The sequence below is a fragment of the Thermobia domestica genome, chromosome 16, assembly GCF_964235325.1.
Source record: "Thermobia domestica chromosome 16, izTheDome1.hap1.1, whole genome shotgun sequence".
NCBI lineage: Eukaryota > Metazoa > Arthropoda > Insecta > Zygentoma > Lepismatidae > Thermobia > Thermobia domestica.
In genome coordinates, this window is record NC_137469.1 from 128,144,514 (window position 1) to 128,171,982 (window position 27,469).

The following is a 27,469-nucleotide window of genomic DNA, read 5'->3' on the forward strand; positions in this document are numbered from 1 at the left end:
GGTTTCTCGTGTGCTCGTAGTCTTGATAGAAATGACGTAATATACGGATGAGCCAAAGGTAGTGCTGAGGTAATTTCGAACTGCAGGGGTTCAAACTAGGTGTACAAATGTAGGTGTCCGAGGCATGTTTGGTCATAGTGGTTAGCAGATTAAAAGAATTATACATGTTGGCTCTGATGTACTGTCATAAGAATTCCGTTTCTTGTTACATAAAAAATGTTCTTACTCTATTGTTGCGAGTACAATTATGTTTACTCAATTATAAAGTACATAAATCCACTTGTGGAGAAAAACATGAAAGCGTCAACTAGGTTTATTTATTTTATCTTGCTATTCTACCTCAACATTATTGTTCCAAAGGAACTCCGAGATGCAAAAAAAAAATGTTTTGTTAAATTCCATACTGTTTCCTCTTGTTTTCGTTCTCTATTCTCCCCTTTTTTCTCGAATTTATTCCGGAACTCAGTCCTAACCTTTGTATTGCATGATGGAATCACATTATAACTTTCATTATAATTGTGCTTATTTGATTGTAAGACCTATATTACATCATTCAGGTAACAGTACATGTATTGGCAACCTTTCCACGTATCCGACAGCTTCACCGTCACTCAGATGGGAATCCTAATCTGACAAAGCATTTCCACACTCAACTTTTTCGAAACACCAATTATCACTTCATCATCTTCCATATTGAAGAAAATTTCCTCAGATTCAAGTAAGCTCAGTATTTCATGAGTACTCAAGCGTTTATTATGCTTTGCATGTTGATCACACCTTCATTGGTATTTAGACTGAATAAACTATAGAATCAACGATTAAATATAGTAATTGCGCAATATACTCTCGGGGTTGTTGCCAGTTTCCGAGTGCAACTATGACTGCACAGAAAATTTACACAAAGAAAACATATCACCATTATATTTTGTACTTAACTGTTTGTATCTTTTTTGTATAACTGAATGTATTTCCTTGACAAGGGTTAGGTGGTAGAGCAGCAATATGTTGAACATCGCCTGCTTGAATAAAGTATTTTTCAATTCAATTCAATATAGACGCCGTAGCGACGAATCAAAATAATAGCACTAAAATATTCATAGATTTTCTCTAATTTTCTCTTTTGAATACCAACAAACACATTTCCGACTTATAACTAAACTTATAAGTAGATTTAAACGAGCGGTTGCAAACACCTACTTTATGCATAATAATCGAGAACACATTGTAGATTGTCAATTTCTAAAACTCTTAATGCAAAAAAGTTATTAAGCTATTGAAGGTTCCAGTACATAAACCGCACATTCAATTTTGAAGTGCAGTTTGAAGTACAGTACGTTCAATTTTGAAATAGCATTTAGTTCACCAAATATATTTTTAATTATTATGCAATTATAGTTGATCTAAGACTGTAATCGGTTTACTATTAAAGATGTGCATAGAGTTACAATTATTATTTGTTTCTTCCAAAAACAAAAAAACAATATTTTATGACTTTGACTAAAATGCACTTCTCCTGCTAGAATACTCTCGTCATCAAAGTAGCCGAACTCATAGTAGTGACGACTTTCCTAATGTTAATTGTACATCTAACTTATTTACCTTCGAGGCATCCATTTCCATGGATACCAGGACCACATCGACATCCTGAATTAGGTTTACAAAAGAGTAATCCTTTGCAGCCATATTGCTTTATAGAACATAATCCGTTACAATCTTCTCCATAACGGTTCTCACCACAAGCTGAAAGAGAAAAATGTCGATTGTTACTTTAGTTTATAATGATATTTTTTTATATTTAGTAGAAACAAACATCAAGAAATCAGAATGGTCACTTGATTCCTCTTCTGAATAGTCTTTCAACAACTACACCTTTATATAAGACATACATTGGAACTCTAATAATTTTTGAGGAGAAAAAAATCTTTGAATATTTCCTTTTCTGCAGTTATCGTGTAATATGATAGAATGGCGAAATTAATACTGCTACCTACCGTTTCCTTGGGTACTCGCTTTCGGTGTATTCCCTAAAGAAACTATTGATAACAATTTGGGTCAGAGCTCGTGCTCTGTCCGAGCGCAAATTGACAGTAGTGAGATAAAATAAGCGATGAGTAGCCTCAGTGGTTCGGAAACTCCGGTTTAATCATACTTACTTTTATACACACAGTTGTGTATACGTGACTGGAAAGCCGACGATCAATAAGGATTCGCACACACAGAAATAAAAAATAGAATATTACTTTGGGTGAATTCATATTTATTCAATAGATATATGTATGTACGAAGTAAACGAAAAGATACTAACACAAAATTTTCACTTAATATAGCGTGAATTCTTGAGGGAGTGAAATTGTGCACACACTTGAGAAAGATAAACCACTTAATATCACGAATATATATATATATGTATATGTATGTGTGTGTGTGTGTGTGTGTGTGTGTGTGTGTGTGTGTGTGTGTGTGTGTGTGTGTGTGTGTGTGTGTGTGTGTGTGTGTGTGTGTGTGTGTGGTAGATGAAAACGCTAAGAATGCAACCCTTTGGTTATATTTGTAATCACTTTCACTAAATCACTATTAACGTTGACGTTGCGCTTTCACTGCGAAATAGGGGCAATGAGTGTGAGGATTGGAGGGAACACAAACTTCTGACAAGGCTCCGCAACTCCAAAGATGATACGCTTTAGGCGGGAGTTATTGGAATATTACTTCATTCACTTTTGCAGTTGATATTGTAATTATAATTTCACCAAATACTTAATAAATTTTCATAGGCGTCCCATATTAACACATAAATAAGTTTGTCTGCAGGAGACTTTTGTTCCTCCTTCACTCAATACTAGACACCAAATTCTCGCCTCTGCCAACATCTCGGAAAATCACGGTTGTCATGTCTCTGGTTGGCAGTGTATTATAAACTTTAATAAGAGAAACACCAAAGTTTGTATATCCCTACATAGTACAAATATAGTAGTGGTAGATTTAATAGCTCTGGCAACACGTGTTTTAATTTCGTGGGAGCAAAAAAAACTGGAGATTGCAATTAAACGAGTGTTGCAGACCAACTTTAAGAATTTAGTCCATGACTCATGGATTTTTCATCTCATAGTCCGATACAAAACAGTTTAGTACAGAATGCACATTGACAAGTGTGTAGATTAACTATTGTGTCTGCACTCATAAAGGCTGCGAGCAATGTTCCCACGATGGCTGAGATAAGAAAACGTTAATGCATTCGAATGCAACATTTAACGCGCACCTGTTTACAATGTAACAACTTCGTGTCTAAAAGATTTCGAAACGTTGATAGTTATTGTTATGAAGAATATACACAAAATAGTCTCAGTAGCGAAAATCATGAGTTGGTAGCTTCACCTAGGGAAATAAAAAAGTTTGCTGTTTCAAAGCATTCTGCTAATGAGATAAGAGTTTGGTTCAGAAAGAATGATTTGTTTGTATTATCGACGGCGACGATAAGTCTGAGCAACACCTGCAGGTAAAGAAAGAACAGAGTTTCTCACCACCTCGGAAACGCTCAGAGCAAAGCAAGAAAATTACTTCTCCTTTTCCGTGAATAAAATAATAATTTTGCATGATGATTAAAAGTTTATGCGGCCCCTTCTGAATTTCATCAAAATAGTCTCAAAGGTTGTGTACGCAAAACTGGTGTTTGTACACATAGCAATTTTAAAGTATTCAAAATTTAATTTGTGGGGCTGTATAAAAGTAGCCCATCAGGCGCACCAATTGATACCAAAATGGTCTCAATCCTTAGTGCATCATTTGTGCTCACAACATATTCGTTTCTGTGCGGAAAGAAGTGAGAGATATCTAGTTTAGGCCCAAACACCACCCACACCAACGCTGACTGGCACCAAAACGGTCTCCATCGTTAGTGTAATATTTGATACGTCTGTGCACAGAACATTCTCATTCGTATAAAAGGAAGTGTAGATTACGCAACTCACCTTGGTACCAAAATGGTTTCAATTAGATTTTTGGCTCTTGGGTCTAGCCTAGAAGGACTGAGACCATTCTAGCCAAAGTTGCAGGATCAATAGTTACTTTTCCGCCTACGATTAAAAACCAATATACAGGGTGAACGGTAACTATGTGGACAAACTTCAGCAGGTGCTTCCGGACACCCGTACGAGAAAAAAGTCCTTCGAACATATGCGAACTGGTCAATAGTTTGGGAGATACAGGACGCCGAAAGCGTGGGGAAATTAATTTTAGAGCTCCATAGCTCCACTATCCTGAATGACAGACCTGAGGCGACAATGTCGCGTCAAACAAACCGAATATGTTCTATCTAAAAATGCCTAGGCTGAAAAGGATTCCCCAAAGAAAGTGGGGAATCCTCGGAAATTGTCTGTCGAAATGTGGGTATAAAGTTGCACAGTTCGAAGTTTTACGAACAGTAAGCAATGATTTGTTCTCGGAAATGTCATATCACCAACATTGTCAATATGGTGCAGAAGTGTATATTTGCTATGTGGGTTGCATACCTGCAACATCAGGCAATAGTTACAACAGGGAAGAATGTGCTCTTGAGTTACCATACATGAGAGGGGGAGTCGTTTGCAATGAATAGAAGTAGCACATTATGTAAACAACTGCAATGCGAAGACACGGGACTTAGTCGTAACAAAGATGAAAATAGGGTGCAAGAACTCGAATGACATATGAAAGACTACTAAATAAGAGAAACATGCATGTGTACTGTACGAGTGGACCAGGTAAACGAAACTAGTACGTCAGTTTTGTCTCATTGTCTCGTCTTGTAGGTACGTCTCGGTTTTGAAATGAGACGACACAGGAAAAGTTCTCGTCTCCTAGCAACACTAACAAGAACTCGAAAAACTTTGGGTTCATGTGGACACCGAAACACTACGCTGGTAGGAATAGCCTATGTTCTGAGAAAGAATTGAGATAAGTAGGGGCCATCCAATTCTATTTCGGTACAGATACCATTCAGGCATATGCCTGGTACTATTGAGGGAAACCCTGACAACTGTCAGGATTGTTCAAAATTTATGCTTACACCAGGGCATTTAAATCTGACCGTAATGGGTTAATAGAGTTTAACCCATTACACCGCCTTTTCTGCACTGGGCCTATACAAGTCGTGAACCTACATACTAATGTGTACTACGAACAATGTGAACACCCATCGGGAATCAAACCCTGGTCTCCCGAACGCAAAGCGTGTCGGCTAACTATAAAACTACAAGGGAACTCGGTAACACTTCATGTGTTTTAATCCCATGTTTAGTTATAGGTTTATCGTTAATATAACCTCAGTGATAATAATAAAAAGGGGTGTCCAACACCCTAAACAAAGAATTAGTCAAACTAGAAATAGAATATTAAGAAGATAATGAAGTTACATTACTAATAATTCATTGCTTTATGTTCTTTATCAGCACAGAGGACCTTTATATAGAATAAAGACGGAACCTATTAAAATCGTATCTGAAGTCATAAGTAAAAACGATTTGGAAGTATATTCGTTGAATTCGGATACATTAAATCTTGAGAGTCTACTAGAGTACAGTTGCGTTTAACCAAAGGTGCTCACCTTGGTTTATGACGTATCTCCCTTTTCACTTGACTTGCTCCCTCGAAAACAGGATTTCGAGCTTCTTACTCACTCAATAGTTCTTACTTCCAATATCCACTTCTAAAAATGGGCAGGCCTTGATTAAGAAGTGCTTTTCTATGAATAATGCTTAGTTTATTCAATTTTTCTAGTTTCTCATCAACTTAAGTTATTTTTTCTACATCCCTAAAGTTTCATTTTACTTCAAGATCGTCTTTGTGGACACCTTTGGTTATCAGACCATTCACTCAAGAGATTTCTTAATTATTTGAAATTTACTGGAAAATTTACTGGCACCCACTGGAAAATCAATGTTGCTGGCTACTTCGCTTTCTCTGATTAGCGAGTGAATTGATGTTTTATTTATGTTATTATGACGACAGAAAATATGAAGGATTATTTATTATTTCCGTGGGATATTTGTATCTAAGCCAGGATTCAATGCATTGTAGTTTCCAGATACACAACCATAACCATGATCACTTCGAAAAGAATAATCCCATTCCGATCACAGTATTTCCTCTCAAAGCACAACAACTAAACTAAGTCATCGATTTGAATTTCGTCGAAATCAAAAGTAGCGGGCATGACTTAGTCGGAAAGTAGTATAAACCCTCGTGCAAGGTGTTCTTCATGTATTACACACAATGTTGCTATTAAGAATATCGTTTCCCTTAACCTTCAAAGCATAGCATGTAGTAAGAGTATTATTTGGTTTTCATATTTGTTCAAGCCGTATGTGAAGATATACTAAATTATTCATGCTACTCCTTAAACGCACAATCAGATTAAACGGCATCTAAGAATAGTAATTGAACTTTATTATTTCTGTTTAGTGCCCTCAGAACTCTACATATGAGACTATTTAGAATATAACTATCTATAACATTATATAAATGAAGTAATTGAAAGTACATGAAAGAAAGTCAGCATTAAAATGCTAAATCAATGAACCAGAATAAAATTGGTCGTAGACATTTCACCAAATGGAGTGATTTTCAATGGAATAAAAAATATGTTTTATTGCTTCTTAACGTCAGTCATTGTCTCTAAAACAATATTCTCTATAAGATTCATTGGCTAAGAAGTATCTTTTTCGAAAAATTCATTTAGTGTTAATAAATTATGAATGAAAATATTTGGCTTTAACAAACATCTACCCAATGTAGTCACTGTACAACGATAATGTATATTTCGTTCGTAATCAGAGCAGCAGTGTTCAAGCACTTTTGTCATAAAATATAAGAAGAAGAAAGAAACAATGTAAGCAATGTCTGTAGATGGATATATTTATTTCTGTTTGTGCGTTGCTATGGTGATATTAACCGTTGTCAATGAAATGTTTACGTCATAATTGAGAGAGTCGCCATGACAGTTAGATATATAACTTTGAATTGTGATGTAAAACAAGCTATTCTTGTCACAATCAGGGGCGTAACTACTATGGCGCGAAATCCCACATACTTACGCCACTGGACACAATATAGTGTTTTGAGAATTCGAGACTGGTATATGTTTCTTGAAGTTATCGCTAATATATGTAATAGTTAAAAATACATGAAAACATATATATGAACTAGAGCCATTGTGTGGTTATAACAGTTTTCTTCAACCTATACTACATCCACATATCTACAATGTTTTTACAAATACCGTGCGATATTTTAACTTGCTTGAAGTCGTTGTTAGCAAAGAGGAACTGTTCAAGCCTCTGAACAAATTCCAAGGCATTCTCATGAGAAATCGTATGATCAGGGCTCATTTCCAATTCCTCTTCAGTTTCGGAATCGGAAGAAGTTTTTACAATATTGGTACGGCTACCATTTTTTTTTCAGCACATCGTTAGTACTATAAATTTCCCGTACGTAATGAATCAACAATAATTTATCATCGAAATTAATGATATTTTGAAGGAAATTCTATTGCAATATTGTTTGGGAGAAGCAAATAATTCTTATAAGTGTTAGTAACTATCTTCCTCATCTTCTTCCAAATGGTTCCCGGAAAAACTAGCATTGCTGTAACATCATTCCATGCTCCATGTATCCAACGGATCACGTCTAGGGGAGAAACATTACAAGTGAAATCGCTTATAGACCCACCTACTTTTCTGTTGCCCTAATGTGAGCTTGTACTAGATTTTTTCTATATTGAAATATAACTGTCTAGATGATTTCATTCTGCAGAGGTTACATTTTTCTAGTCAAATTTGGGGAGGGAAAATTGCAGTCAAATTTGACAACTTCAAGTCAATATGATTTTGTGTATTATCAATAAACAGTAAACTCTTACGTTATGTGCGCTTCATATTGAGATTTACCTCAGACAACCACTCTGTAAATATCTGTGACGCCATACAAGCTTCGAATTGAAGCACCAAAATACGAGATCACCAAATAGGCCACTGTTCAATTTGAATATGCCGAGGCGAGCAGCTCTTCCTATAACAATAGACTTCAAATTTTCGCAACTAGCACTTCGACATAATAACACGATAATTCTTTCCATGGATTTCTTACCTCCTCTGCGCGGATCACCTTTCTCGACCAGAAAACGCGTCGGCATGTGGCGGTAGAAGTAACCACTCTCGTAGGTGTCATTGAAAATGTTCTCATAATCATAACCTGTTATGATGCTGGGCAACTTACGCTTGTAATCTTCTGCAGCTTCAAAATCTGCATTAGCTGATTGTCCAGAAAGCACGTTACTGGACAGTAATATTTAATGGAATAGTAACTTCTTTTGTCTTTTCTTGCAGCGTCGGCCTGGTCACTGAAATATGTTACAAACGGAACAGATGGAAACATTCCCTGATTTGTCTTTCACTTCATCATGTGGCATTCTGCGTAGTTTTTTTCTTTCCCCATTACAATTCTGTTCCTATGCCTGGACAATACTAACTTCATTGGGATGTACGTGGAATATTGTTGATTTAGAAAAAGAAAGTTCTTCCATCAACTTTCTGCAGCTTCCGATAGGCGAAGAAAAATTCCTTCTTCTGCTTAATATAAATTTCATTTAATTTGCGTGTACTCATATTGAACCAGCATAAAATGAGTGTGAATTAAGAGAAAATTTTAACGTTTTTATCTCTCGAAAGAAATTTCAATATTTGACCACTTTCCTCCTGTGCTTCTCTTCTATGTTCTTAAATGCTTCACAAAGACACCAGAAGCAGTTTTTTTTTTCCGCCTGGTTGATAACGCTTTCCTTGTTCTGCCAACTATCACAGGAAGTCATTTTATCATCTCTCCAACAATAAAATATAAAGCACAAAAATTATTTAGAAGTGTCCACCTGTTGTTCTACGTAGCTGTTTAACATACAAGGTAGAAGATAAAAGGGTTTTGAATTTATACAGAAAAGAGAATTTTTTCTTCCTGGAAAAACTGTTCAACATAGAAATGTGTCCATGATAGAGGAGAAGTATAAATTGAGGCGTTTTAACGTAATAAGTCCTAAAGGTTTAAAATGTTTAATAAGTTTTATAACAAATAATGAGAACTAGGACTCAAAATATGAACAATTATTAAAAACTATAAGAGAAAGTTTTTTTATAGTTCAACAATGAAGTACGTTACCTTTCTCGCAACTTTTACCACTGAAACCAGCTGGACATATACAGCCCCCTCTTTCAGCGTTATAAACACCACCATTCAGACACTCTATCTCATTTTGACTGGATACAGGTGCTGAAACGTAATAAATAATATATAAAATATATCTATATTCCGATATGTTTGTCATCATTGTCACCAATTACGTGGGGAAAAGAAGGCGTGTGCTATTATTATTATTATTATTATTATTATTATTATTATTATTATTATTATTATTGATAATAACATTGAAATTTGGAGTGAGTGGAGCGCGTCGTTTCCCAGAAAATAGCTGCAGGGTCGGTGACAGATTTAATGTTTTTTCCACCCATAGGCAAAAAAAAAAAAAAAAAAAAAATTGCCGCCTCTCATGCCGATGTACAAAATTTTAACACAACATAATATTTATATATATTTTTCAGAGTAACATCCCATGGTTATATCCGTTATTCTAAGGAAAACGGATGATTAAGGCAAGTGAATGTTGATGGAAGAATTGGTGGAATGAAATGTAGAAGGAAACGAAGTACCCTGAGAAAACTCACAGACACCATGTTGTTCATCACAAACTTACTTGGCCGAGGATTGAATCAGGGACTCCACACATCAGAGGTAAGCGCTGTACCACTGAGCCACCCTGCCCCTATATATATTATTTTTGTTGAAATTTTAACGAATTTTCGTTTCCAATCTGCTGTAAAGAAAGTCAAACTTATACAAATTTACTTTTAAAATAAAGTTACAGAGAATGATTAGTTTGTGTAAGAATAAAAGAAATTGTTTCGAATTTTCGGCCGTAAAATGTTAATATTCAAATACTAAAAAGTCACCGTATGATTGTGAAACAGTATGATATGGAAATTGTTGTCATTGTCCAAAATCAGATGCGTAGGGTCTATAAGTGTTTTCCCTTAAATAAATTAACTGCCTTCCTCCTTGTTTTGTACCGAGTGAACGTATCTATTAACATAATCATACTGAACGTCATGGAGGGTGTTTACTGTCTTTAATCACCCTTTTTCATCTTTTGCATTTTTTTCGTTTCACTTATTAAATTTTGGTTCAACGGGCGATCGTATCGTTGTGCCCTTAGGCTCGAGTCTAGTTGTTCTAGTGTTAAATCCAATCTTGCGGAGGATATATACATATCAGGTACAAATTTTGGGGGTTTGGCCTAGAAAAAGATGTGTGAGAATGCATCTTGGCTTGGGAAGATGGATAGTATATCCTGACTTCATTTTATAGTGTGTAAATTCAACGGCATTCTTGTGTTTTCGAGTGTCGTTGCTCTTTTTGTCAATAATAATAATAATAATAATAATAATAATAATAATAATAATAATAATAATAATAATAATAATAATAATAGCATAATGATGGTGGTGCTCAGTCAACACAAGCAATGTGATTTGCTTATGTTGGGCCTTATCAACTGAGTAGATCGTAATTTAATTGGTTGGAGTGTGTTTCGTCTATTTTGGATTTATTTCTTTGAGAAAATAAGGATGATACTTTATATATTCTCATTTAAATATTTATTTCTATATGTGAAGTATGTATGCAAATCACAAATTACATACAATTACTGACTGATACAGCTAACGACGACTACATGTCTATTGCGCTCTTTCTTGTGTTAACCTTTCTATTACTTCGTGATAATAGATATGTAGAATTTCTTCTTTTGTTAATTAAAAGTAAAATTCTTATTTAAAAAATATATACAACTTGGCCGTATATAAGTAAATTATTGAAAAAGCTTACTAGTTAATACAAAAATTGGGGGAAAATATGCTGAATTACTGTATAGCTACATTGAAGTAGACGAGAACAAGCCTCGGCTGGCCCTGCCACCTAGCGGTCATTTTTTGTTTTTGTCGTACGCTATAAATCGTTGTTTCGACAGGCAGTATAGAAAGCGAGCGAGAAGAGTGACTCCAGCAGGCGGTGGTTAGAACAGATAAATCATCCATGGAACATAAAACATTTACTTTAGTAAAAAAAAGTTTGGTTGTTTTTATGTATTATAGAACTTCATTCTTTCATATAAATAATAATAAGCAAGTAAAAATGTATCGAAAAATGTGGTTGTCAAACCAGTGTAGAACCGGAACTATTTACTTAAAAAATATAAGTAAAACCTTAACTTTGTCCCTTATGATAGTCAGTGGCGCCCGAAGAAAATTTTCTAGGGGAAGGCCCATCTCCATGATTCCTATATAACGCCTGGTAGTTCTCGTATTTAATATACGTGGTTTGCTATATTATGTATATATTTTCGTGTCCCAGGGGGGCCGAGCCCCAACCTGTCCCCCTTTAGGGCGCCCATAGTGATAGTCGATGGAAATTGAATAGTAAATAAATATAATATAATAAAAACAACTACCTGCTCTGTGGGAACGAACATCGCATACTGATAATAAGGGAAACCTCTCTTTAGGTAAAACTGCAATATCCTCGTCAATTTCTGAAAGAAATATAATTAGCACTGAGTTTCTAATTATAACCACATCTTCTTGCTTTTAACTAATACTCAGCAGTCTTTTAAATATCTATGTTAAAAAACATAACTACTCGATTGTACGTATTATTATATACATTAACCACCAAAGGCAACAAGAATTGTTACAACGGTTGAATCACCTACACAGAAACCAAGTGCACTTTCTATTCATTGGTATTTAAAAACACTCTCTATTTACATGTTTTCCATTGCTAGTCGTATAGAGAATTTATTTAATTATATACTCCTTACCCTACACAGCAAAAAATGATGGTGTAAAAAGCAAGCCAATTTGTCTAACACTGTTAGCGTATTAGTTTTCACTAAAGCCATCGTCTTCCTAGGATATCAGAAATATCTACTAATTGACAGTGGGAATTTGTCAAAGTCCACACAAGAACAACAGATGGCAGAACTTTTATTTGTGTAAAGGTCAGAAAATTCATAGGACACCAAACTATTTTTGTGAATGATTACAGAAAATAAAATAAGTTGTTCGTTACTTGGTATATATAAATGTCAAATATATCCAGCAAAGCTTTTCTGATAGCAAAACAATACAAACTAACACAAACTCTGATTAATAGTTACAGGATATTTATGACACCTAGGAAGGTGACAGCGTTGATGTTCAAATATCTACTAATAGTGGTAGGCTAATGTAGTTGTTTCAACATCTTTCAATTTTTGTTGTGTAAAATCCCAAATTCATACTAGAATGTGTTTCTATTTAACTTTAAAACAAATTAAGAAAAATGAATGTAAGCACTGTTTAGTTGTGATTTTAAACTAAAGAAGCAAGAAATAAATATATATTTTACAAGAAATACAATATTTTATTTTCCTCCTGTGTTTCATCTAGAATTCGTCTCAACTTGAAGTTTCACACGAAATTCAAACATCTTTTATGGGTACCTTAGTGAATGATTTCATAAACCTTTTCTTCACTCCTAGAGCAAATATGAGAAATGCTGAAACACGTGTTCGTATATTTTAAACAGAAAGTCTAAATACTAAGTTTTGGGTCTGTAAACTTAAAAGATTCCGAGATATGGATATCTTAATGTAACAACCGCAATCCTATCTCTTCTTTTTTCCAGCTCTATTTCCTTTTAATTGAAATACTAAGCAGGCGCTGAACCATCTGTTTAACTATTTTAAACGAAAAGTCTAAATACCAAAGTTCACATCTCTAAACTTAAGGTATTCAGAAATACGGGTATCATATTAAAATAATTTCAGCTTCCATTTCTTTTCCTGCGTATCATACATCATCATTCTTTTTATGGTACAAAATTAAAGTTTCTAGCTTTTGCAGTTCGATCACTCGTCAGTCAGGATTTTTTTTCTTTAAGGAAACATCAAAGAGTATCATTTAAGATTTTTCTAATTGCCTTCAAAGTACAAATATATTTGAGTTTTAATAAAAACAACAACAGTTGGTTTAAATGCGGCACCCATCAAAGTTTGGAATTCGTTATCTCCCGATATATTGGAGTGCAAAATATTCGTAACCTTCAAATGTAGGATGTCTTTTAAACTAACAACTTAGCCTTGTTTCATAAGAAACCATAAGAAGCTTCCGTATGAGGGGTTAGTGGTGTCTGATAAAACTGCATTTTAATTGACATTGCCAATGAAGTATCGTTATAAAGTTCTAGTTCTTCCAGGATTTTTTCTAAAAGGCTATTCTGTGATGACGAACTTGTGGTTAATGACGTATGAACACATTAAGAACACTTAATATTAACTAGCTTCGTACTTACGAGTTATTTATACTTGTAAACCAATAAACGTACATTTCCTTTGATATTTCACCCTTAATTTTTATACAACAAAGAAATCTTACCAGAGGTCAATTCTTGTGTAAAATAAACTCAAATCCATAACTATTAGTAAATGCATTTATCCGATTTTCCTCATGAACAGAATACTGATCTTACCTGAGATGGGATTTATTCATTGTTTTATAAAGAATGTAGTAAAACAAACCGAAGATACATTTTGTTCTTATACAATTTTGAAATTAAATATTTGATTAACACAAGTAAAATTCTCCTATTATGATTATTAAGATTATGCTCCAACAAGAAATTAAATCATTGTTCTTGTAGTACTTTCACATCTTCCTTTTCTATTCCCATGTCACTTCGCAGAAAGAAAGGAAGCGGAATTATAATATCTTCGGAATAGCTGTTACTTCAGGAGAAATAACGTCGTGATTATAGATAGTAGGGAAGGCGTTGTACCTTTGAAACAATGTACCCTTGAACACCTGTGCTTTTCTCGAATTCAGAGCTATCTAGGTACAGTAATTAAAATTCGTTTGAAAGATTAAATGAAAAACAACACAGGTTTGGCTGTGGTTTACTGAGTGTTGTGCCGAGTAATGTTCCTTTTAATTTTTTCACCCCCGAAACGAAGTTTTTTTGTAGTTACCTTTTGAGATTTGTGCTCTTCGATTTTCGCAACTTGTGATATTTATTTGTCCAAGCTTGGGGTAGAATCATTGGTGAATACAATAATATTTTTAGTTTTAACATCTGTTCAATATTTAAGCTAGCGGATAACTTTTTTTCGTAATGGTGACCCTCTTGTACCTATGAACATTAATGCATTGTGTACCTTCGAACGATAAATAATACTGTTTAAAGCTACACAATGTAAGTAGTTAAAACAATTGATATATTTTATATAGGTTAGGTTAGGATATAAAGTTATTAATTATAATTTTAAGTAGTTTCTGTATATTCGCTTATTGTATAACATAATGCTGAGAGTTGTATATGCTCAACTTTATTGTTCACAAGTTTTTGTTAGAACTTTTCTTCAATTTTCAATTTAATTAATAAAATTCCAATTCTGGGGAATTTTTATAGCTAAACCATTTATTGCAATTTATAACTGTTAATAATTACGAATTCTTTTTATATTATTGCCTCAGAAACGTTGTAATTATCACTTTGTTCAAAGGTACAAGAGGGTCTGTTCAATGGTACACGACCATAATGTACCTGTGAACAAAACGGATATGCTCTTGTTATATTCTATAAAAGCTAATGTAATTATGTAACACGTTTAAAAATCATCCTATCTGATAGCAAAGAGATGGCACTTCAAATATACGACAAACATTGAGGAAAAAGTGCTCAATATTAGCACCAAAATTTCGAAGACTCTAAAAGTGTTCACAGGTACAACGCCTTCCCCTATAAAAAAAAAAAAAAAAAAAAAAAAAAAAACTTCATCCACGTCTTTCCTGTTGATGAAAAGTTCAACGCATCTCACATTGTTCGCGTTGAAATATTCGAAGTTATTTAGTGTCTGGAAAATTTTACAAAAAATGAGTCAAAAGACTGCCAATAATTAGTTTTTGGAGCAAGGGCCAGAAAAAATTTGAACGACCCCTAATTAGATTTTCCTTATCTTTTACGAAAAAAGCACATAATACTGAGTTAACTTATAGTTTGGGTTTGGCTATACAATATGTAGTTCTCCAGATATAAGGCGTACAAGAAAATGTTTGATTGAAATATATTGAATCTTCTAATGCACTTTTGGATCAGAATCTACAAAATTTTTTGAACAGTCCCTTAATCGAGTTTCCGTATTTCTTTATTTTTCCTTACGGAATAAGCACATCATACTGAGTAAGCTTATAGTTAGGGTTTGGTTACACTCTATGTAGTTCTCAAGATATAAGGCCTACAAGAAAATGTTTGCCTGAAATATACTGGGTCTTTTGGACCAAAATATATACTCATGCAAAGCATATATATGTTACTTAGAAACGGGTCGAAAAAAAAGTAACTTTTTATTGCTGACAGAAGCTAGTTGGGAATTAAAAGTGTATATTCCGTTTACGATTATTATTCAGTTAGAAAAATTTTAAACCTTTGACTTGAAAATGTGTCAGGATACTAGCAAAATATTCTCCGAGTATATGTATACTTCTATGTTTCGTTGTATTGAGGGAATTGTTTAGACTTACTGTTTCCGTTACATCCTTGAATGTTTTTCAGAATGACTTGTGAGTTATCTTCTTTGGTGCCTTTAATCAGTACTACATATGACTCTTCTGAAAGTGATGGAACATCAGCAACTATTCTCTCGTATTGCCACTCGTGATCCTATAAATAGATATGGTAGATAAAATTACCAGTACATCAATAAATTCATTCTAAATACTCGTATGGTTATGATTCTTCTTTTAGTGGGCCACGGTGGCTCAGTGGTAGAGCGCTTACCTCTGGTGCGTGGAGTTGGTGGTTCGATTTCGGCCAAGTAAGTTTGTGGTGGACAACGTCGTGTCCGTGGGTTTTCTTGGGGTTCTCCCGTTTCCTCCCACGTTGTCATTCCACCATTTCTTCCATCATCATTCGCTTGATTTAATCATCTTATCTCTTAATTGAAAGGGCATAATCATGAAACGTTAAACTTCAATATTTCATTTAATTTTCATTTGTCTTTCTTAATTTAGAAATGGTCAGAGTGATACTTGATAGTCTATTCAATAATGAGAAAAAAATCTTCAAACACTACATTAACTTAGTACGAATAAGGATTTAAAATACTTTGATGTTTTAAGAATAGTGTGTACGTTTGCAACATATATATATATACTTTTCTATATAAAGAACTAGATGGAAAGCTCGCTGTTCCCACGAGAAAAATAGGGTTGTGGCAGAAAACCCTCTTCAATCATTAGGATACGCATTTCAATGCAAATGAAATGATACAAATCCATGCGATAGTCTCTATTCTTAGAATACATTTCTAACCGCGATTCCTGTACGGTTTTCAATAAAACTGAAATTATAGAAACCCAGATTGAGGTAGGTACTAAATGCGTTCCAAAATTCATTTCAAACTATTAAGTCGTTTAGCCACAAACAACAGACAATGTAATTTCCAACATGACTAAAAAATATAGAAAACTTTTCTTTCCTCTCCTAAAAGTAAAGTTTTCAAAAACTCTAGAACACATGTCCATTTTAAAGAGAAGTATATAGATTCACTTTTTTTCATCTTGATGGAATCCTCAGATACTCAATTTTTGTCTTAAATTTTGACCCACATATCACCTTAGCATACTCGTTTTAATATATGTAACATGATACAAATTCAAGTTCGAGGTAGTATCGAACTGGAAGACTGTGGCTTCTAGAAGATCCACCCTACAGCCTAGATTTAACACTGCAGTCTTGGTTTCAACAGCCATGTGAACTGGAGCATTATCATGCAATATGCGAGCTCAGCGCACGCCGACTTGTTCAAATGACTACCTTTACGTTATGACACTGCTAGACTGTTGAAATTGTTACAGTATTCATTCCATAAATGATACTATACGCCACGAATAGCTTACTATCTGCACGATATTTCAGTGCCACACTGGAAATATTTGGAAACACCCTCGTATATCTTATGATACGTACGTTTTTCCCCCAACAAAGATAGTATCTTCCAAGAAGACAATGTGCTAATAGACGTTGCCATACCAGTTTAGGTGGCCTAATTAACATAGCAACATCACGATGAAATTTGGCGAACGATGAAAACTAAATCCTCAGACTTAAACAACATTGAGCATGTAGTCAAGCTTTGGAGCAGCAAGTATGGTGCATATTTCCTCCTTGATTATCGCTGATGCAATTGCACTTCATGAAGGATTGTCCACTATTCTTCTGTCAATAGTTCTTCAATTATATGCCTCAACTTCGCAACGAATGCAAACTATATTATACTATGACGATGGTTCAGGGCCGTATTTTGTTAAGATGTTACGAAATATTATTACGATATCCATAACCACGAGGTGCGATTAATAAGTCTTCAGCCTACCAAGATATGCAATATCTCAAGTGCGTACCATCTTAGGATTTTTTTACATAGTAAGTCTGAAGTGTTAAGCACTTGTCCCAAGGGTGATCCACTGTTGGTAGCCACTGACAAGAAAATATTTATCTTGGTCTTTACACCAGCTGCGCACAGCTCCCATGATTGCATCACAATTACGAAAAAGTCCCTTGAAATATTTTTTCTATGCGGGAAACAGGTCACCAAGTCCGCTGAATAGGTTGGATCCTGTAACAATTCGAATCTACACTCGCGGATTTGCAGACAGATAATAAGGGATGTATGACACGGTACATTGTCTTGGTGAAAGATAACGCTATTTTTCATTTTGATAGACCTCTTGCGATCCGCGACTGCCTCAGGAAAGTAAAATTAAATCACTATTAACTGTATCGGCTTTCTTAATAAAGTCACACAACAGAACCATCTATGTAACCCACAAAATAAATTTCATCACCTTTCCTGTTGAGGACTATACACGAACTTTTTTGTATGGTTGTGATGTGTGTCATATTTTCCATGCTTTGATTGTCTCTTCGTTTCCGAGTGAAACTGGTGAACTCGTTTCTCATTCTAGGTGACGAGGCGACTCACAAAGTAGTTTGTGTCACCATGAATACGAGTCAAGTGAGCCTCTAAAAGCTTAGCTCGGTATTGCTTTTGATCGACAGTGATATATCGTGAAACTCATCGTCCAGATAACTTCCTGCTTTACAAGATGTCGTGGATAATAGAACGAACACCCTCTGTTGATTTTTCTTTTCACATGCTCAGATATGTTTTTTATAGTCACATTGAAATCACCCAGAACGATAACATGGACAATTGTTACAAACCCGTCTTTTGTCACTGTTTTTTGGCGGTCTACTACAAAGTAACTATTTTATACTATTGATATTATCATATCTTAAAATCATTTGCAGTTGAGAAGGCTCAACCTTTGTTATGTTTCGATATTCCTGCATTTTCTTAAGAAAAACTTCGTTGTGTAATGTTTAGAGTACGAAACAGGATAGTTGGTCTTCTCATAAATAAGTTTCATGGAATATTACAGGTTTTCCATTCAGCCATCGTAATGAGAAACTAAATCAAGTGTAGAAGTGCACTAAGAATAGCAGCATATTTTGTGAATATATAACCACTCATTTAGTGATTTACAGAAATGTATTTTATAAATTGTAAATATGAGCAGAGTAAGAGAGGATGAAAAGCTATAACATGTGAATAGGAACAAAGGATAAAGAAATTTATCCAATATGGGTGGGAGAGAAAACCATCGAAAAGTTTGGTAAAATGTGTGAAGGTAAGAACAATACAGAAGAAATCAAAAGTAAAAGAAATATGAATATTTTAAGGCCTATTTCAGAAAAAAATATGTTAAGAATGAACATTGTATATATAGTTGAGGTTAAAACAGATTGTAGTAGATAGAATGCGTTGAGAACGATTTCTTACTGAAGAAGTCAAAGGCGTTAAAGTACCTAGAAACTTCTCAGTTCGAAGAAATTTCTCCATATAGACTAGACTAACTTTGGCTCCATACCCCCTAACTCTTTCCAAACACAATGTATTTTCCTAAATTTTTAGTTTAAAGATATCTGAAATAAGTTAGCATGATTTGTTGCAGGAATCGAAATCGAAACTGTTCATATCAGTATCGATCTGATTAGTACTTGCTATACAAGTGTTAATTACTCCGACTTCCTTTAATTTCTATTACAAGAGATTATTACTTTACAAGCTTTCTATAATGTAAAATACCTTCTGAACATTATCTTACCTCTAAACAGTCTGAAGATTGTACTGTTCTGACAGTTATTACAAGTAGCAGCAGAAAATGGAAATGGTGAATCACCTAAGTAGAAATCTTACCTTAAATCAAGTTTGCAAATATTTGCTGTTCCTGTTGATAAAGCGCCCTTTCTAGAAGGGTATAGCGATTACAATGAATGCAATAAAAATAACTCTTCAACGGTTCTTAGAAAATGTTGCTGCGCTTTCAAAAATCTCTATGTGCAGTTTTTGTTCAAAATGCGATTTTTACAGATTTGCACATATCTTATTTTCTTCCTGCCTTTTAACAAACAATGCATTCGTTTTGTTATCTCTCGTATAAAATTAAGAATTATACATAGCGGTTTTTGAAGGCGCAGCGATGAGATGAGATTTTACTTTCAGAACAATTGTTTAATTGATCGGATAAACATTAGTTCATCATCATCAATATTAGCCATTACTTATACAATTCAGTACAATCTACTGACTTTGCAATATAAACATTAACAATAGCTTGTATAATTCATTACAATTTACCTATTTTCCAATACGAATATTAGCAATTACTTACGCACTCATCGCAATTTATTTACTGTATTACACAACATTAACATTAGTAATTATTTATGTAATTTAGTATAATATACTTACTTTAGAATCTGAAGCAAATCCTTCGAAAAGCTGAATTTGGGTTTGATTTGTTAGCTCGAGATATACTATTAACGAACTCGAAGTATTGGGTGTAATGTAATAAACAATTGAAACACAGAGTTTCCCGTTGGTAACAAATATGGGTACACTTCTTAGAGTAGCTTCATTGTCAACTAAATTAGCAAAATATTGCTCTGCATCTAAAAAAGAAGAAATTAAGTACACCATTAATTTATAACAGTAATAACAATGGAATCGATTTCATCTTAAAAATTAACATGAAAATTTATGTAATACTATATTATTGCAATCATTGTGATAATTCATTCAACAAGCTTGACCTCGTGTTTATTTCTAATCCATGTTTGTCCACACCTTCCTAACATTCTGATTCGCTAAAGAGACCAAATAATTAACTCTCTTTAAGTCAGTGCTATTATATAAGTCAGTATTTATCCAGGATTTGATGTTAGCTCAGTGTTCTGGATCGTGAGCTTAGCTAATAAGTTGCTTAATTCGGTTAATTAACTTTCAGATTGCAACTCAGTCTCCAAATTCTGAAAGTCTATCATAATCAGAAGAATGTAATCATTTAATGATGAAGAGCAAATATCCTTTTAGGAACAGTGTTTTACAACTTTATTTCTTCCTCTTCATGAAGCACACTCTCAATGCGAAGAAGAGATGGACTGAATGAATGACTTCATTTATAATTTAGTCAAACACCTTTCAAATGTATGTTTTATGTCTGCCGTCTTATTTGCGGATACTGCTGCAGGACTCGTATGTAGTTGGTATGAGTCTGGGTCTCCCACTGGCTCAGTAGATCGTGCACAATTCTGATCCGCATTTATGTGAGTATAGTTTTTATTTATTTCTGCGTATATAAAACATTATAAACAAAACAATAGCAAACATGGAAAACATAATGGGTATAATTCTATTTGTTATTTGTTTTGGGTGGTGAGCCTTGTGGTTTTGGAAATTCAGGTTTGGTTTTCGCCGCTGTTTTCTCAATATACGAGGTCACGTATTCTTATCGATTAAATAGTTGTTTGATATAGCCCTCGCTCTCCATGAAGACACTTGTAACACGCCCATTCTACAGGAAAAGCTTGTTACGGAATCTCTAGGATAATAACTTTAGCTATCTTTGTGAACGCCCCTGTGCGGTGCTGCAGCAAATGCACATTATTTTATTTCACTAGTTTTACACAAATTGTATATGTGAAAATCTTTAATTTCGGGTCATGAGATCATTCTCAGTAAAAACCCAAATCCGATGTAAATTAGAAAACTCAGCCCGTTGCAGAAAATTTGGAAAAGATGAGTATCTTGTATAAGGATATTTTGTACTAATCTTGTATAACGATATTTTGTAGTTAATAACAAAGATGATGGTAGTGTGAGTTTTGAATCTAACCATTCAATGGTATTATCGACTTATCCACATTTATTAACAAGATAATTATATCTACATAATTGGAATGATTAAATACATCGGGAAACTTAAAAAATGGTACTAAATGAGGAATAAATGAGGAATGGTAAATGAGGAATAAAGTATGAAGCTACGTAAACTGGACAGCATTGGACCACTTGATCTCAGGAGAAACTTACCGTCAGTAAAGGGTAGTTTCGTTTTAAGATCTTCTGAACGCCGCTGATAATGAGATTAAATCTGGACCAGTTGATTATCTCAAAGAAGAAGTTCGAATTAAAGGTAAGAAGTCAGGTGAACTATTTTCAACTCAGTGATTCTTACTGTGAATTTGACTAAACTCTCGATATTTGTGAAGGTTGGATATTACCTCCGAGAAAAGCGACACTACTCCTAATCCTCTTTCTTATTTTAAATAGCACAATTTTGGGAACAATAGCAACTGGAGAAAAGCGATGTCTTCCATTTACGTAAACTGTAACCAACGAGATTGTAATCGGTTGATTTGGAGTTTAGCGACTCGTTCAGCATGGAGGCTATAGATCTAGAACTTCAGCTTAACGTAGGATCTGAACTACATGTATGCCAACCAACAGCAAGAACCGAGTCTTCCACTCCGAAAGCATATAGGCTAACCATATGGACACGAGGGAGTTCTTAAGGAAGTCATGATGTGGAGTAATGTACAGTAAATAAGCTTCCTGTGTCAGCTCTAAGGATGATAAATTGCCTGGTCTATGGACCGTCCGACTTTCAATAAGAAAAGCGTAACAACAGAGAGCTCATGGTTATCGAAAAGATTTCCGCAGCCGATAATAAACGTCACATTTAAGAAAGCATTCAAACCTCGCTTCCCATCACTTCAACTTCAGTTGCCGCTAGTTTTAGGAAATTTACGGCAACTCAGACATCTTACGTTTCACCATATTTGTACTGAAGCCTCTCCACTAAAGTGTCCTAAGTACGAAACCTCAATTTTTGCATTATCTAAGGACTTGTTCGTAAAGGAGACCTTCAGCCAACGCAAACCCATTATCAGTCACCATATCTTGCTGGAATCAAATTAAGCCACTACAAACTTTGTTACCTTAACAACTCTGTCCTATTTCAGAGAAAATCAAAATCTCCATCAGTTCAACGACCCTCAATTTCACTGAAATAATGTATGATGGATGACGAACTGATGCATAGTGAGAGGATGGTAATTGACTCTCGATGCAACCTCCTTCCTGAACCTTAATCTTTCCAAATTCCAAATTCATCATAACGCCTTCAGCAGTCATCTTGAGATATTGAATCAATTGGAGTCTGACCACTAATTAGCTGTGGTCTGCTTGCAGGAAACTAATTTTCAATCTCCCGTTTTATCTTGTTACAGAATTATAAATGATAACCCAACGGATAGTGGAGGTACTGTCGGTGTAGCCATTGCTGTACTCAGTCAGTACCGTGCCGTGGAAAATCAGCGCCCGACGTGAGAGTATATGACAGCGCCCCCGTACATATGAATGAGAGACTAGCCGCGAAGCGCCACCATGGTTGGCGCAAAGCGTAAGAAAAGTTTCAAAAATAAACCCCGCTTTTACTTGATTTTGATCACATTTTATTACTTTTTCCTTCCATTTTATATATATTTTCTCTTTTTTCCCCAGAATTTTGCGTTTCTTTACTTCGGCGCCTGGGCCATTGCCCCGCTAGCCCCCTCACAGCACGCCACTGTACTCGGTAATCTTCATTCTTTGTTGTCTCCTACATCTGAAAAGCTGCGCTGTGAATTTTCTTTACTCTACAATTACAATCTGTTCCTTAATTAATTATCTATAAAGGTAACCAAGAAAGTTCTGTCGCTTTTGACCCATCACCTTAGAATATCAATATATCACCTAAGAGGTACCTGAAAGATCAAAAAAGTACCCATCAGCATCGACAACCTTCTGCCAACAACTGGAAGGCCATGAATTCCACCGCGATAGAACTTGGTGGACCGTGAAGAGAAGGAGGTATCAAGTACATTTTGCACCTCTACTAGGGATTTGAACTGGCGTCCGGGGAGTATGGCGGATGCGTTTCCCATCCAAGGCGTGTCCCTGATCATCCTACCTTAGCGTTGTCATGTCACAAGAGGACCCCTTTGCGATTCAGAAGTGCTGGCTTCAGACTTTTGAGTTTTTCTTTTACACGGCTCACCTGATGACAGCAGACAGTTGCATTGATGCTCTGACCAGCTAGCGGCAGTTCCCGATGCATGATGCCACGAACAGTCCACTAAACACACAGAAGGACCTTCTTCTGGTGCAGTGCTGGTTTCAGCTGTTTAGGAACCGGTTCATGGGATGCTAACCAATGATAAAGGCACGGTGGAGCTTCGTAGAGGACCCACGTTTCATCACATGTCAACACCCTGTCCAGAAATGGCTCGTTGATCAGACAAAACAGCAAAGAAACATAGGTTTCTGCTCGCGTTGCCTTCTAGTCCGGAGTCATATAAGGTGGGACTCATCGACAGAACTTGTAGTGCTTCCCAAATTCATGGAGGTGCTGCTGAATGATTTTTCCACTCACACTGAATTGTAGTTCCAGTTCCTCATATGTCTGGCCATTGCTCGCCTCAATTGCTGCCTGAATATCTTAACCCTGCGATAGGCGCGCGGATTTTTGTGACATGGTTAGTCGCGCGGGCTACCACTGTAGCCCATTTGTTTTTATTTTATTATATTGGCAAGTTTGTTAATATTTTTATCTTTCTTGTAGAGAAATGTATTTATAAACCCTTTTAAGGGTCTTCTACCCAATTTGAGAAATATATTTATTTTGAAACCTATGTATATACAAAGGAGATCAACGCCATTCATTTTTCAAAAGTAATACACGAATAGGACTGTAAAAGTTATTTGTGTTAAGCAATAAATGCACCAACCTTGTACATTTCGAACTTTTCTTCATCGTAAATATATATGGCGGAATTCTTTTTAAAAATACGCATTATTTTACCAAAAGTTTACAAAGGTTACAGATAAAGTATTATCGACAAAACATATACCTTTTCATGGAAATACTTTTTATGATTTCCTGCTATCAAAAGTTTGATTACGATTTTGCATAATGATACATATGCTATTTACTCTCATATATTTTTATTTTTCTGTTTTTAAGATCCTCGAAGCATGTCCTGCACACAAGTGATTGAGTGGTCAATGCGCACTATCCTTCAAGCATTGACCACCCATCAAAAGCATCAAAATAACAAGAAGGGCACGTATTTCAGTCTCGTCTGTAAGTTCTGCATCACGGTCACGTACAAATCTCTTTCTAACTCTGTCAATGTAAATATTGCTACAATCAACTATAAGTATGAAAATGTTTGCATCTAAAAGCAATTCTAGACATTCAAGTTACGACAACGCAGACCTGGCCTCACCTTTAGGTCCAGGAAAACTAAGCAAAATATTATGAGCACGAGTACAAATATTACGAGTACTCGTAACATTCGTACTTGCTACATAATAATTTACTTCAGAACTGTATTTATTATCACTATCATCAACAGGTATCAGTGATTCCTGCCACCCGGAATTCTCAGTAACATCTGAATTTTTACTATTACTGTGTCCGAAAAATGCAGTTCTTCCGTCCCAAAATATTCTTCACCTTCACTTTCGCGATCTAGAAAACATTCCTCATCAGAATTGGCATTTTGCAAACTCATTGACCATCTGATCAACACTCAAACTATAATGAAAAAACTTATACGCTTTAGAACACCCGTGACATCAATAGTCGCGCGGGCTACAGATGTAGCCCATGAAACTTTCAAGCAGAATAACTATGAGCTCGTTTCGATTTTACGTTCGATCACACACTAAACATGCAGAATGATAGTTGATAGAAAGGTACACAGACACTCTTTGTGTTAGCATCTCAAATTACCTTGCGGCAAGGAAAACAAAAACGCTGGGCTACAATGGTAGCCCGCGCGCGTATTGCAGGGTTAATTTTGAACATGTGTTGGTCTTCCGCAACGGGGTGCGTCTTTAAGTGTTTATCACCGTCCGTAAACTTGTTAAACCAATGCTGCAGCATCTGCGTATTTACGATACCCTCCCCAAAGTATGTTGGATATACTCACAGCAACAACTGATCTTCGCCTCATCTCTGTTCGCATTCAGCTCACGGTGTGAGGGCCAATTGAACACAGACACCCACAAAGTGATAGAACTTTCTTGGTTAAGTTTATAAATGCACACCATCGTCTTTAGAATCCACCCCAACTGATGATCGTGGCTGTCACATAACGAAATTCCTTGATGAGAGTCGGATTCTCGTCCTTAAGGATAGTGATCCTACTCACTTTTTTTATTGAACCCGGTACTTTCCCATGCATTGATTTCTTGCTGTATAGTACCTCCCTTGTTCCTTTCATCATGTGGAGAATGCATCCAGGTCTCTTTTGCTTTTATAATTTTCATGTAATAACTATGGTTTGCCAATTAATTATTCATAACATTTTCTATGCTTCAGCTATCTGTAAAAGCGTACTGATTGGCAATCATTTCTGAATTCCTGTGTGTTACACCATTCTATTATTAGTCCTCTTATTCCAGAGAACTCTTATTGACGCTACACACCCTTCTATTGCAGAATACGGAAACGATGGTCACAATGGCGAGTTACATGGTGGTAACCGGAAATCCACAAAGCTATCTAGGAGGGAGAGTACCGAGACCGAGACGGACTTTTATATACCGAGCCGAGACCGAGACTGACTTTTATATACCGAGACGAGACCGAGACCGAGACAGACCTCTATAAATCGAGACGAAACTTAGGTCAGTCTCGAAAGTTTCGGTCTCGTCTCGAATATTTACATTGATAGCTATTAAAATTACCTTTACTCAAAATTTGTTTCGTTGCTGTGTTAGATAATATGGGAACGGTTGACTAATGTACAGTGGCGTATTTAGGGAGTGGGTATCGACCTCAAACCCTTCCCGAATTAAATTTAATCATTTTTTATCATTTAACAATTTTTTAAAAATGTTTCTTACTCGTTCCCCAAGCCTCTCCCGAAACAAAATCCACTGCTAAAGTTATCCAGTTTAAAGAAAGTAGGATTGAAGCCCATTTTGTCCAGTGTATGCCTCAGTATCAAAGGGGGCTATAGCCCCTATAGCCCGCCCCTTGGATCCGCGATATATTAAAATTTCAGCATTTTTAATATATATATATATATATATATATATATATATATATATATATATATATATATATATATATATATATATTAAAAATGCTGAAATTTTGTACAAAGTTGTATGAAATATTGAAGGCGAAATTCTTCTAGATACTCTGCAATACCATTAGACAAACTAGCAATGTTGTTAACTCAACATAAAATTGTATTTTCTCAAGTTGCACTACGTAAGGTATTATATATTTCTAATTTAGATATTAAATAAAACCACAGAGTAACAAAGGACAATACAATATAACTAACACCAACATTTTGGAGATCTCTAATAACTCAAATGGCATGGACGGTGCAATGCGCATCAATTATACCAGTCTCAGAGCTTTAGTCTTCAAATGGTATGGTCTTAGCGTCAAATACTATGATCATGGTATAACGTATTTCGAATGGATGAAGGAACAAAAGTACAAGAAATGGAAAATTTAATTTTTTCTAAACACTTTACTTCGAAAACTTGCTGACATACCACGTCTCAACATGTAGATGCTTAAAAAAGACTTAAATGATCATAATGCCTTTTACAATAATTGTTATTTCAAACCGTTTCAGATATACCAAACACACGGGTAGTGATGGTTATACTGATTAAAACGACGTATTTGTATTAAATTTTTATAATGATTTTTGATTTCCTTTACTTCTATAACATTACAACAATAGTTTTTGCTGGTTTTAATTACAAGTCGCAGTTACATTATTTTAAGCAGTGTTGCCTACTTTAAAAATTGCTGAATATTATTCTAAATATAGTGCAAATGACGTAGCTAAACTGCGAAATATTTTAGAATTACTC

At 35.1% G+C, this 27,469-nt stretch overlaps 1 protein-coding gene across 4 annotated transcripts in view; it reads right to left on the bottom strand.

Annotated features, from left to right (window-relative positions):
* LOC145673404 (uncharacterized) overlaps positions 1-27,469 on the bottom strand; it is a 491,254-nt gene that overhangs the window by 204,456 nt on the left and 259,329 nt on the right. For 3 of the 4 annotated variants that reach the window (XM_081743072.1, XM_081743074.1, XM_081743071.1), the window contains exons 10-14: positions 19,988-20,187; positions 15,693-15,831; positions 11,585-11,665; positions 9,181-9,291; positions 1,600-1,740 (exon numbers count right to left, since the gene is read on the bottom strand). In XM_081743072.1, coding sequence (XP_081599198.1) covers positions 1,600-1,740; positions 9,181-9,291; positions 11,585-11,665; positions 15,693-15,831; positions 19,988-20,187 — 672 coding nt within the window. The remainder of the gene's footprint in view (positions 1-1,599; positions 1,741-9,180; positions 9,292-11,584; positions 11,666-15,692; positions 15,832-19,987; positions 20,188-27,469) is intronic. The other variant, XM_081743073.1, reaches the window with a different exon arrangement.